The sequence below is a fragment of the Triticum urartu genome, chromosome 1A, assembly GCF_056163025.1.
Source record: "Triticum urartu cultivar PI428250 chromosome 1A, HENAU_Tu73, whole genome shotgun sequence".
NCBI lineage: Eukaryota > Viridiplantae > Streptophyta > Magnoliopsida > Poales > Poaceae > Triticum > Triticum urartu.
The window spans coordinates 552,003,617-552,015,356 of record NC_141873.1 but is presented as its reverse complement, the minus strand read 5'-3'; the positions used below and the strand labels follow the sequence as shown (position 1 = coordinate 552,015,356).

General features: G+C 44.2%; 2 protein-coding genes across 2 annotated transcripts; one reads left to right on the top strand and one right to left on the bottom strand.

Annotated features, from left to right (window-relative positions):
- The first annotated feature begins 2,193 nt into the window (after positions 1-2,193).
- On the top strand, positions 2,194-5,750 carry LOC125528391 (UV-B-induced protein At3g17800, chloroplastic). Its single transcript, XM_048692873.2, has 3 exons — positions 2,194-2,437; positions 3,398-3,672; positions 4,611-5,750. Exons 1-3 carry the CDS (start codon positions 2,321-2,323, stop codon positions 5,392-5,394), a joined length of 1,176 nt encoding a protein of 391 aa, XP_048548830.2. The 5' UTR covers positions 2,194-2,320; the 3' UTR covers positions 5,395-5,750.
- An 841-nt stretch (positions 5,751-6,591) lies between these two features.
- On the bottom strand, positions 6,592-11,448 carry LOC125528390 (glutamate receptor 3.4). The gene is made up of 6 exons (XM_048692871.2): positions 11,029-11,448; positions 8,550-9,895; positions 8,190-8,467; positions 8,009-8,040; positions 7,504-7,910; positions 6,592-7,389 (listed from the first exon to the last, which is right to left on the bottom strand). Exons 1-6 carry the CDS (start codon positions 11,297-11,299, stop codon positions 6,907-6,909), a joined length of 2,817 nt encoding a protein of 938 aa, XP_048548828.2. The 5' UTR covers positions 11,300-11,448; the 3' UTR covers positions 6,592-6,906.
- Positions 11,449-11,740: the final 292 nt, after the last annotated feature.

Here is an 11,740-nt window from a genome sequence, read left to right as displayed (position 1 = left end):
TAAGAATTTTCAAAAATTGTTCCTGTTGTCAAATATTTGTTCACATATTAAAAAATTATAAGGGGGTATAAAAATGTTCGTGTGTTTCAAAAATACTTTTTTTTCTAAAGAAAATATTCAGAATTTTTTTAAAAAATGGTCCAAAAATTTTAACAAATGTTTCCGTTTCCAAAATATTTGTTCAGGAATTAAAATGATTTTCCCCCTTTTCAAATTTTTTTAACAAATGCAAAACATGTTCCATATTTTAAATTTATTCACAAATTGAAACATTGTTGAAATTTTCCAAAAAAACATGTTTGTCAAATAATGTTTGGAATTAAAAGGAATTATTCTGAAATTTAAAAATGTTTTCAAAAAAGTCAAATAATATTCCGATCTGCCGTGTAGTTAGTTCTTAAACTTTCATGTGGCATTATAGTCATAAGCTCCACTGGCTAGCAACATGGACACGTGAGACTTTCGTCGCGAGTTCGATTCCCCAATAGTGCAAAGACTGTTTTGGATTTTTCCACTGCTTGTTGGCTGTTGAAACTGCATGGGCCGGCCCAAAAAGGGGTCTCCTCACTGTGCAAAACAAAATATATTTTTTTCACTTATAGTTGGCATTGGTGGATAATATTTTGTAATTTTGGGGGTAATTTGCGTGACGGATGGGCAGAAAAGTTTGTCCCTTTATTAGTAGGTATAGATTGTACGGACATTCTCGTAAGGGTTTTCTACTTAGTATATGGACTTAGTGTATCTCCAATTTTGGATTTTTTTCCGCTGCTTGTTGGCTGTTGAAACTGCATGGGCCGGCCCAAAAAGGGGTCTCCTCACTGTCCAAAACAAAAAATATATTTTTCACTTATAGGTGGCATTGGTGGATAATATTTTGTAATTTTGGGGGTGATTTGCGTGACGGATGGGCAGAAAAGTTTGTCCCTTTATTAGTAGGTATAGATTGTACAGACATTCTCGTAAGGCTTTTTTACTTAGTATATGGACTTAGTGCATCTCCAATGTTGGCTCTGAAATTGGACTCACAGTCCATTCGTGGACACTTCCGCGCACATAGATATGGGAGTCGCCCGTCCAATGCAGCAACTCCTCCTTCATGTCATGGACAAGCAGCTCCAGAGGTGCCAGACCGCGGTTGCGGAGTGACCGCTCGAGGAGGAGCTCCAGGTGCGTTCGCTACTCATCTGTTATCATGTTCTCCACGAGGAGGGACGGCTGCGCCTGGTCCTCCTTGTCGCTCGAGGAGAGGATGATCTCCTGTTTGTCGGGGCGGTGAAGGAGAAAGGCCCAGGAAAACATAGGCGAAGGCATCACGATCTGCAGGGAGAGCGGATCCAGCTGTTGACACCAAAAACCATTTGCTCTGGACAGACTTTCCCATCGCCGTGGAGGTGACAGGAACGACAACAGTGGTGAGAGGAGAGAAAAGGAGCGAGGCGACGAAGAGGACATGAGATGAGATGCATTTTGGGTGGCTCCCACACTCTGCTTAAATGTGGGAGCATGCGGAGCGATGCTGCTTCAATGCGGTGCAACATGCGCGTATGTGGTGCGAGTCCGGATGCCCGCAAACCTCGCCAACTTTGGTGCCGACTTACGAGAATTCGGACGCCTAGACCGGACGTGTCCGTGAATGTTTATAACACCACGTTGGATGATAAAATTGGTTTGGACATGTTGGATGATAAAAATGGTTTTGTGGCACCGTGTTGAAGATGCCTTTAGGTGTTTTCCAAAAAAAATAAGAAATTAGCCTTCCTCTATTTATTAGGAAGAAGTGTGAAATCTTATTTCGTACTCTTTCAGTTCGCTATATAAATACTCTAACTTTCTTTCCACATAGTTTAATATATTTTGTTCATTTATTTAAATATGTATGTAATTCATATTGAAATATCCAAACCATCTTATAGTTTTGTTGTTTTCGTATTTTCTAGATTTATTTCAGATTCGGTGAGTTTGTTCAGTGGGAGGAGATGTTCTTATCGACTACAAGACGCTTGTGATAACTTTGTTAATCTTAAAATGTTATGCCAGCTCGGTATTTTTCGAGGTGTTGGTAGGGATATGATGAACGGAGGGAGTATATTCTTTTAACGGTGGAATTTATGTATTTAGCTAAAAAAATAAAACGATGGGAATTATCTTCTTCTTCTTTTTTGAGTTGATGGAAATTATCTTCCGAGGGTGGAATTTTGAGGACCGATGTGCACCGTCCGACACGTTGAACGGCTGCGAGTGCACTTTACCCCTACACTGCACACGGCGTTATCCTCAAAGAATCGGCTCACCGTCGCCACCTGCTCCCGTCCACAGCATGGCCGCGCTCCGCCCCGCCCCCCGCGCCGCCATCGGCGACCGCGGGCCGGCCGCCGTCTGCCGCGGCTCCCGCCGGCCCTCGTACCTCTCCTCCGCGTCCCCGTGCTGGCAGCAGGTTCTTCTTCAACCTCCTATTCATTTCTATCCTCTGTTCTCGGTGTGGTTTCGGTGAGGAGAGTCGGGGTTCAATCAGAGGAAACTGATTAATTGGTGCTCCTTTGTGAGTTCTTAGTGGGTATTTTCTAGCGCTACTGGTTCATGGGGCTGAAAACGTTTTTGGATTTTAATTTAACCTTGGGTAGATGGAGGGATGATCTGAATTGAGGTGCCGAGCCAGCTTACAATTGTTTCCCCTTGTTTGGGGAGGAGTTTGGTTCTTGACTTTGTTATAGTTGCCGATTCACTGGGTTCTTGGCGATTAGTTCAGATATGCCAGTAGGCCCAATACACCAGTCACCTGTATAACGGGAATTACTAGAAATTTTACTGCTCAAGTAGCCAATCTGAAATAGAAATTCACCTGAACTGACAGATATGCAGAACGATTCTTATACATCACCTGACTATCTAATCGTGTGAAACTGAAGCTGACTGAAGCTGCAATTCTGTAAAACTGATCTTATCTTAAGTTCTGTGATACTGAACCCTAAGCATGTATTTGTACGAAATCTACTCAAATTATTATGTTCTGCACTCTCCAGCTCACAGACATACATAAATTTTTAGTGCTTGCTTGTTTCACTGTCCCAAGTTGACAATGACAGAAGATGCCAAAGTTTGGCAAATAATGTGGTGATTTGTTTATTGCGAAATGCGGAGGCCAAATTTTGGGAAGGCATGTTAGTTTACTGATTGCTTCTCCAGCATCCTATGGGCATTGTTAGTCCAGTTGGAGGCCAAATTTCCTGGGTTTGGCAACTTCTTTGGCAAGACAATTTGGGGCAACAAAACCAAGCATGCATTTAATTCTTACTGACTTTAAGTTGATTCATCTCTTATATTAGTTTAAAATCATCATTAAATTATATATGTGCAGGACTTGTGATCACAGCCTTATCAACTTTATAAATTGCAGGGAAATATCTTGAATCGGAAATCCAAATGCACTACCAGAAAGCTACTGACTACTGTTACTGGCGCAAAGGGTGATGAATCTGAATTTGATAGTGTCAATGCACCACTTGAGCCCCAAACATGGGAAGGGAGCTTCTTGTGTGGCTTATTGAAGAACCAGCCTCAAATTTTTCTAGTAGCTGCAGCAAAGCAACTTCAGCGACTGTCTATTCAAAGGAAAGACACGCTGACCCGCTGGGAATATAGTATCGGTTCTTCCGAGGACTGTCTTCACAGGTTAGTAATATCTGCCTGCCCATTTTGGAAATATTTAGGGGCTGTTTGGTTCCTAGCCACACAATGCCACACTTTGGCACACCTAACCTTAGGCAAGTTTGACCAAGTTAGGTAGCTGTCTGGTTCTAGCCACACTTGAGGCAAGAAATCTTTTATGAGCAGTGAACCCCACATGTCATAGATACAAAAAGTGTGGCAAGATTCCCTTAGGCAAGCCAAAGTGTGGCTAACAATTTGAACAACTCAAGTAAGGCAAGTGTGGCAAAAATCATATGGCAAAGATGGTCACAATCCAAACAGCCCCTTAGTCGCAGCCTCTCAGCCTCTGAAGAGTTTAATGTTGCTGATTTGATTTGTTTCCAATGTTTTTCTGTATATATTTCCAACATTTGTGAAAACAGACAATAATGCGCTCTTGTATTAGAATGACAAACACTTCAGTTCGACATGACCTCATAGCACCTGGAGCGTAATACGAGTGTTTTACCTTGTAAGTGAGGCTGAAATCCAAAACAAGGGTATCACCAGAGGTTTATGGTGGGAGCATAAACCTGGACAGGCTAACTATTAGAGTGTTTAGATAACTAAAGTAGTGATCTAAACGCTCTTATATTTCTTTACGGAGGAAGTATCAGTGTAGACAAGATATGGGTCATTGTTAGTTTAAATGAAAGAATAAGGACAGTAAGGTCCTATATTCACTCCTGGATTCTCTTCCATGTTTGCCATGTGTTTATTCATGACCTACATATGTCAGATTTAACTTTTTTTAGAGACTGTCAGATTTAACTGAATCCATTAAGTAGCTGGTGCAGTTGTTGGATTCCTGACACAGCAAATATCGTCAACCTGATTTTTTGTTTTGTTCTTTTCACTTTTGTTACTGTATTATATTTTCCTGGATAACTAAGTATATTGTCTGGAACCATTACAAATAGGAGAATTGCTGAAATGAAGGACCAGGAGTGCAGGACTGCTATTGAGGACGTCATGTACATGTTGATTGTTCATAAATATTCCAAGATTGAGGTTCCGATGGTTCCGAATCTATCAAAAATCATCAGTAATAGAAGATTACATATATGGCCACCAAGGGAGGCAGATCTTGAATCCATTCATGGACCTGAGGTGCTAGGTCAAATTAAGGAGCACTTGACTAGCATTATCAGATGGGTGCACAGGAATGGCCCCAAGATCAATCGCTCAACACTTCGTGTCAAAAGGCTGCAATTAGCTCGGATCTATTCTGCTTCAATAATGTATGGGTACTTCCTCAAATCTGTCGCTGTAAGGCATCGCCTGGACCTGACTTTTGCTCGGTCAGAAGAATTTTTACAGCCAATTCAGCTTCTCAATGCTCAACTTGCAACTACCCGTAAAAAGGAACAGCAAGAGGCCTTTGGCGGTTCTGTGGGAACGGTGCCTTCCTCAAAACCACGGTCTGTCGTTGATCCTCATGACCTGAAGAGTTACATGATGGGCTTCGATCCAAAGACCTTGGAGTTATGCGCGAAGCTGCGCACAAACGAGGCTTGTAATCTCATCGAGAAGCACAGCTGGGCACTCTTTGGAGAAAAGATGGGCTCCACGGAGACTGACGAGGCGGTGATACTTGATCCGGCATCCCTAAAAAGACTGCTGCTTGAAGCCATTGCATTTGGTTCCTTCCTTTGGGATACCGAAGACTATGTTGATGAGATATACAAGTTGCAGGACAGCTGAAAATTGATCATCAGAAGATTCCTGAAGCACTGTAGATACGGAGCTCGCTGGAAGAAGAGTTTGCAGAAGATTCCTGAGACCATGTATATATTTTAGGAAATTGCCTTTTTTCTGTGCATGTAAATCCTGACTTTGCAGGTGCTAAAATATGTAGTAGCTTTTTTTTCTGAAATAACAACCTTGCAGGCACTAAAAATATATCTACATATGACCTTGTTGTATAGATGGTGCCAGTAAGCATATGTCCATTTAGGCATTGGCCTGCAGTCTGTAATCTGTAATACGGTGTAGTAATGCACTCATGCATCTTCAGATGTAAGAAGATTTTGTTAAGTACTACAAAGTGTCAAAGTCCATTTGACCATGATTCAAAGCTATGATTGATGGATTGATCTCCAGACAGCGGGAGCAATAACGTAAAGGGAGGAGGCACACGCCAACATTTGTGCCCCTCACCCAACTAATGCGCCTTGATCAGGGGCACCCTAACCTACCGGCAATTGGACGACGGGAAGGCCATCTCCATTGCCGTCAGTCACCTCACAGTGACGAGGCGACGATGAGATATACAAGTTGCAGGACATCTGTCATATGGGCGATCTGAAGGATGCCTGTACCTGCCATGATCGTCTACACCGACCCTTCATCACGCCTGTGATGAGCAGGCAAGGGACCTCGCTTCGACTCCGGTAATGGCCTCGCCCATTGCCCCTTGAGATCTCTAACACTCTCTGCAGTTAGGTGCTCCTGCTCCAGTTCTAGGATTATGGTCTGATCAAGTTAAACCTAAGGATTCCCTCAAAAAAAAGTTAAACCTAAGGATAGAAAAAATGGTATCACACATGTGACCAAGCTTAAGTAATGATTTCACTTGTGTCTCAGGTATTCCATAAACTCCAGTTAACTGCTCATAGAAAGAAATGAAAAAATAGCGAACCAGATTTAAATGGTTACATGCTACTTTCCGCCTTCTGCACATCTGCTTAGACTGTCGATAGATACACCAACACACAAACTCAATACAGTTGAAAATTTCAAGCATCAGATTGCATATAATCATTCACCACAGGCATGTCCAGCGCATTTATTCTCTCCCGGACATTTGAATAACAAAGAGAAGAGTTATACCCCACATCTTGAATCTATTTTGTGTCTGCTTTCCATTTGTGTTCTACAATGGTCTCAACACATAAATCATAGTCAGCCAAACAGATTGATGCTTGTTAGAGATACAACTGAAGCAAACCACTTTCACAACTTGAGAAACAAGCCAACCAAGAAGACAATTGTTCAGTAGTAGTGTAGTACAAACCATGTACATCAGAGATTATTCTAAAATGCTGATGAAAAAAGGATTCCTAGATCATTCTACAATAACAACAAAGCCTTTAGCAAGTTAGATCACCGCGCTATTCTTTACGGGCGAGAACCCAATTCAACATATTATCGGTATCATGCTTTCTTCCCTGTTTTGTCATCTGAAGGGCTGAAGTCAGAGAGAACGTCCTCTGGTCAAGACACTGGCTGAGCATCCGAGGATCCAGCGGCCTGGTTATCTTTCTCGCTCTGTCTCCGCTTCATCGTTCTCCTGACTTCTGCCTCTTTCTTGTCAACAAACTCTATCAACTCTCTGAAGCTGCCAAGGCGTGACGGTCTCCGCGCCCTTTCGACAGTATCGGTGGCAGCGGCGGTGGGGCCGACAGCATCAGCTGCACTAGGCTCACCGGCAGCTTCAGAGCTAGAGTAGCGGCTATATTGCCAGCAGACCCGTATGAAGAACACCAGCAGAGCCAAGAGGCATATCAGGGCACACACGAGGAAAAGGCCCCAGAAGCTTCGAAGGCCAAGGCTGGTTGCTCCCACCTCAGTGTCATCAGTGGAGCAGCTCGGCCTGGTGAACCACTCGTCATGGATCCTCTGGAGCTGGCCACTCTCTGAAAGTTGAAGGATGGCCGTCGATAAGTCCGCGGCGAGGGGGGAGTCTCTCTGGAATGCCTGCAAAGAAGAAGAAGATAACGGAGAAGAATAAGTAGTTTCCCTGACAATGAGATGAAATGTGGATGAGTGACCAAGAGAAAGTGATTAGAGCAAGGAAGATGGTGAACGTACAAAGCCCCATCCCTCCTTTGTGAACTCCTGTCCCACTATTCTGAAATCGCAGTGGTATGACAGGAAGATCTCAACATATGGCATCTCATCGACGATTGCGGCGACGCCTCCATCTCCTGATCCGCGTCTAAGGGCGTCGGCATACTCGTGGATCGTATTTAGCGCTACTAATCGAGACTCGGGGATACTGAGCTCTTCGATCAGGTAGTTTTTGGTGAATTTTCCAGCCTGGTATCCAATAGGTAAACCACTTGAGATCAGATTGTCGATCCCGGTTATTCCTGTAGATAGCTGTTGGACTGTGAGGATTGATGTCAAACTAGCGGTATAGCTCGAATTGATTATCAGCACAACGAACAACCATATGATCAACACGAACCGCCCAAGGGCGCTCCCGGTGTTCTGTCCTGAAGCGAGTTTCATGTCAACATGTTACCATCGAGAACATGGAAGGCACCACGGATGAGTTAAGCATAATATCATGTGATGGATCTAGTGTACTTACTGTGTGAGAAGAACATTGTTGAGAAGCTAAACCTGAAATATTATAAGAATGAAATGTCAGTCAATTATTTCCCAACATACAAGTAACACTTACAAAAATTGCCTCATGAATTTCAGACTCAAGACAGACTTGGTAGCAAGCATAGGATAGAATACATCCCTATGTAGCAACAGAAGTTTACCAAATTATTGTTATAATTTGTCGTCGCGGAGAGCCTCGGAACTCCTCATTGGTCCGATGTTCAAGAATCCAAACAACAATCCCCACAAAAATAAAAAGAGCGCATGTTACACACCACATCTCCAATGTAAAGGGTTTCATGAAAGCCCAAGCACTCGAAGGTGCTCTTTGCACCGGTGCTACTATCACAAGCCCCGACTCAATATAAGGCTGCGTGAATTCTGCCATCTTTGTTCTGTTTCTCACAATGGCAAAGTCTCCTACAGCTGCATCAAGAGACTAGTGAAAATGAAACTGATCAGAGGGCTGATAACAAATGGTTAAATACATACACCGGAACGAAGAATGAGATCGAGCATACATTGTCAGCAATCATACTAATAATGTCGTCGTAATTAGGGTTCTTTTTACCATCCCCGATTGTTATGAACTGGCAAGGAACCGGATAAGGAAGCAGTCTGATTGCCGCGTTGAATATATCAACGCAATAGCCAGTCACATTATCAGAGCCCCTGCCACCTGCCACTAACTCCTTGAAGCTTGCCTTGATCGGAACACCGACGCGCAGAGGCTGGCCATTGTTTGGGAAAACCCACCCCTTAGGTGTAGTGGTGGAATCACCCGGCCAGACGACATTGTAGAGCCGTTGGGCAACTGAAGAAGCATTTGGTGGCTTCTGATACAAAGTTTCAGGAGCAGCGACAGAGAGGCCTGAGTAGTTGGACCAGTAGCCAATCAACCGGGAGCCAGAACCACCCACATTAAGGATATCATATGCTGGGCGTACCAGGTTGCGGTCCGGACCAAATTGCACCAGACCAGTAAGGCCTGTGAAATTCGTGAGCAGAAGCTGCTGCAGCATCTGCTCACCACCATCAAATACCTTGAGAGTTGACAGCTGCAAAGTACTATCATTTGAACGGTGCAGCCTTGGATCTGTAGAGAAGTTGACCTGCTGCCCATTATCAAGAAATTTATCGATGCCACGAGAGACAGCCCAGACAGAGTCATATGCATAGAAACCATATGAATTCAAGCCAGAAGTAATGCCTCTGCTACGAGCGGCGTTGTTCCATTTGGTTATGAACTTGTCCTTGGCATCAGACTCAGGAGTGTGCTGACGAAGAACAATCAGTCCCTGAATATGACTCATACCTTTAAGATCTCCAGACGCCGAGGAATCCAGGACAGCAGCTAGCCAGTCAGTCACTATCCAGACATAGCCACTGGCCATCATCTGGAGCTTGTTGGCAACAGAAAATATCTTCATCCCTGTGTCAGGATTTGCATGCACAACCATGACCCTTGATTCCATCATATTTGCTCTGAACAACACATCATTGATCACCTGTGTGTTTGAATTTGGAGGAATGGCTGCTTTGTGTGAAATCTTTGCCCTCTTTGCTGCAAGTGCGTCGCCGAGGGCCGACACGCCACCTCGCCCATAATCATCATCGACGAATATAGCAGTCACCTCTTTCCACTGGTAGTAATCAACAATGCTAGCAATGGCATTCATCTGGAAGTAGTCACTCATGGTTGTCCTTATGAAGTAAGGATACTCTGACACGGAAAGCGTCGGATCTGTGGCCGCAAATGATAGAAGAGGAACATGTAGCTCGTTAACAACATGGGAGATGACATGGCCTATTCCAGATGATTGTGGGCCAATAACAGCAACTACATTTTTCTCCATTAGCTCCAATGCTGCAACCAAGCAAAAAAAAATTGTGAATCGGACTATCCAACAGAGCAGCACCTACATCTGATAAATCGAAGCTAAGTTTTGACATCTGTAAGTGCTCATTCTGCTCAAAAGTTAGGATCCACAAGTGGTAAGAAAAATTGAGTCATATCAAGCAAACTTTAGTCTGACAGAAACAGGAAAACTAGTGCTGCTTCAAGCAAAGAGGAGCAACCTCCGATAAATCTGTTGATTCTGATGCTCACACATGGCACAAAAAGAAAAGAAAAAAGAGATCTTGCATGAGAAAAGTGAAGAATCGGATTCCCCAAACTTAGGTGAGACATGTTTCTTGCACCATACGGAATACTATAAAGCAAGTTCATAAGTTTTGCCATTTGTGGTACCACTGCACCGGCATGCTTTTTGTATGTTTCTCTTGTATTAGCAAGACAGTCTGGTTAGCAAAAGCCTCAAGAAAGGACAATGTCGTCGTAAGTCCAAGCGAACGGTTGGTCTCTCTGTTTCCAGTTTAAACATTATCAAATCATCTCATGAGGCACGAGGCAGGCAATTATTGCAATTAAACTAGTATAAATGATGGGCAAGAGGGCAGCTTGGCCTTAGTTCAGACAGATGGAGACACTATACCAATAATCCACTGGAGTTGAAATGGATATTTCTTGGTTGTCGACATTTAGGTACAGTAAATTTGTGTTACCTGACCCAAGAGGGAATGTCACAAGCAATTGTCTAATGAATTTCCAGGGATAAAAACGGATGAAGAAAACACGTGATACTAACTAAGTACAATATAAAAGACGTAGTACTGCAAAAGTGGAAAGCAAAGCAACTAATCAAAGCAACTAATAAAAGATGTGGTACTTAGTTCTGGCATTCTGAATCATGTGTGACAACCACTTTGGTTTTTGTAAGAGTTTGCAGATTGCAGCTGCAGATCAATAATTTACAAACCAGTAAGGCTACATTGGCAGTCATTGGTCTGATCACTGTATTCGCAGTCATTGCATTTTGCTGCCTGAAGTTGAATCTTTCCACTCGAAACTACTCTAATTTCAGCTCTTGAGGTCGACACGAACATGAGCATAAAGCAGGTGAGAGATTCAGAGAGGGGAGGCAGAGAGGAGCAGCAAACCTTCGATGGTCCCGAGGAAGCCGCTGCAGTTGGTGTCCTGGGCGACGAGGCTGATCCGGGTGGCCGCGAGCACCGTGCGGTCCGCGTTGACGTCGTCGACGGCGAGGTCGATGGCGAGCCGTGCCGCGCGGCCAATGACGGAGTCGTAGGTGAAGAGCGCGCCCACGGCGACCTCGCTCGGCCGCGCCCCCGCCGCCGCCACCGTGACCGCCCTCCCCGCGGCGGCGAGCAGCAGCAGGAGCAGCAGAGGCGTCAGCCGGAGCGCGCCCATTGGCCCAATCCACGAGCTTCTTCAGAACTCGCACCTACAGCGTCCCTGGTCTGTCTGTCTGTCCCGCCCTCTACATCACAGCAGGTGTTTGGTCGGCACGTGCAGCACACGTGACAAAATTGCAACCCCTTTATTCCATTTCAGCACTGCTCAAAACATTTTGCCACTGCTGCTGCTGCTGTAAAGAGGTGTGGGCTGGGGGCCTTGATCTGCTCAGCTCACAGATCTGCGGGATCCATTTCTCCAGCTTTCGAGAAAAGGAAAAAGAAAAAGAAAAAGAAAAAGAATGGACCAACCTCCTTGTTTATTTATTTTTCGCGGGAGAGAACCGACCTCCTTGTTACGACGAATGATGTTCTTTAGATCAAGAACGATTCTTGCTCCGCTTACCAATCTTATTATGATGCGTTTGTTTTGAAATGTGGAACAGTCAGGTGTTTT

Bases quoted from the DNA above. Each gene is read 5' to 3' on its own strand.
- LOC125528391 (XM_048692873.2), top strand. From the start codon at position 2,321: ATGGCCGCGCTCCGCCCCGCCCCCCGCGCCGCCATCGGCGACCGCGGG. The intron at 2,438-3,397 runs GTTCTTCTTCAA...TATAAATTGCAG, and splicing joins CGTCCCCGTGCTGGCAGCAG to GGAAATATCTTGAATCGGAA. The intron at 3,673-4,610 runs GTTAGTAATATC...CATTACAAATAG, and splicing joins TCCGAGGACTGTCTTCACAG to GAGAATTGCTGAAATGAAGG.
- LOC125528390 (XM_048692871.2), bottom strand. From the start codon at position 11,299: ATGGGCGCGCTCCGGCTGACGCCTCTGCTGCTCCTGCTGCTGCTCGCC. The intron at 8,468-8,549 runs GTATGCTCGATC...CATTTTCACTAG, and splicing joins TTAGTATGATTGCTGACAAT to TCTCTTGATGCAGCTGTAGG. The intron at 7,390-7,503 runs GTACGTTCACCA...TCTTCTTTGCAG, and splicing joins CAAAGGAGGGATGGGGCTTT to GCATTCCAGAGAGACTCCCC.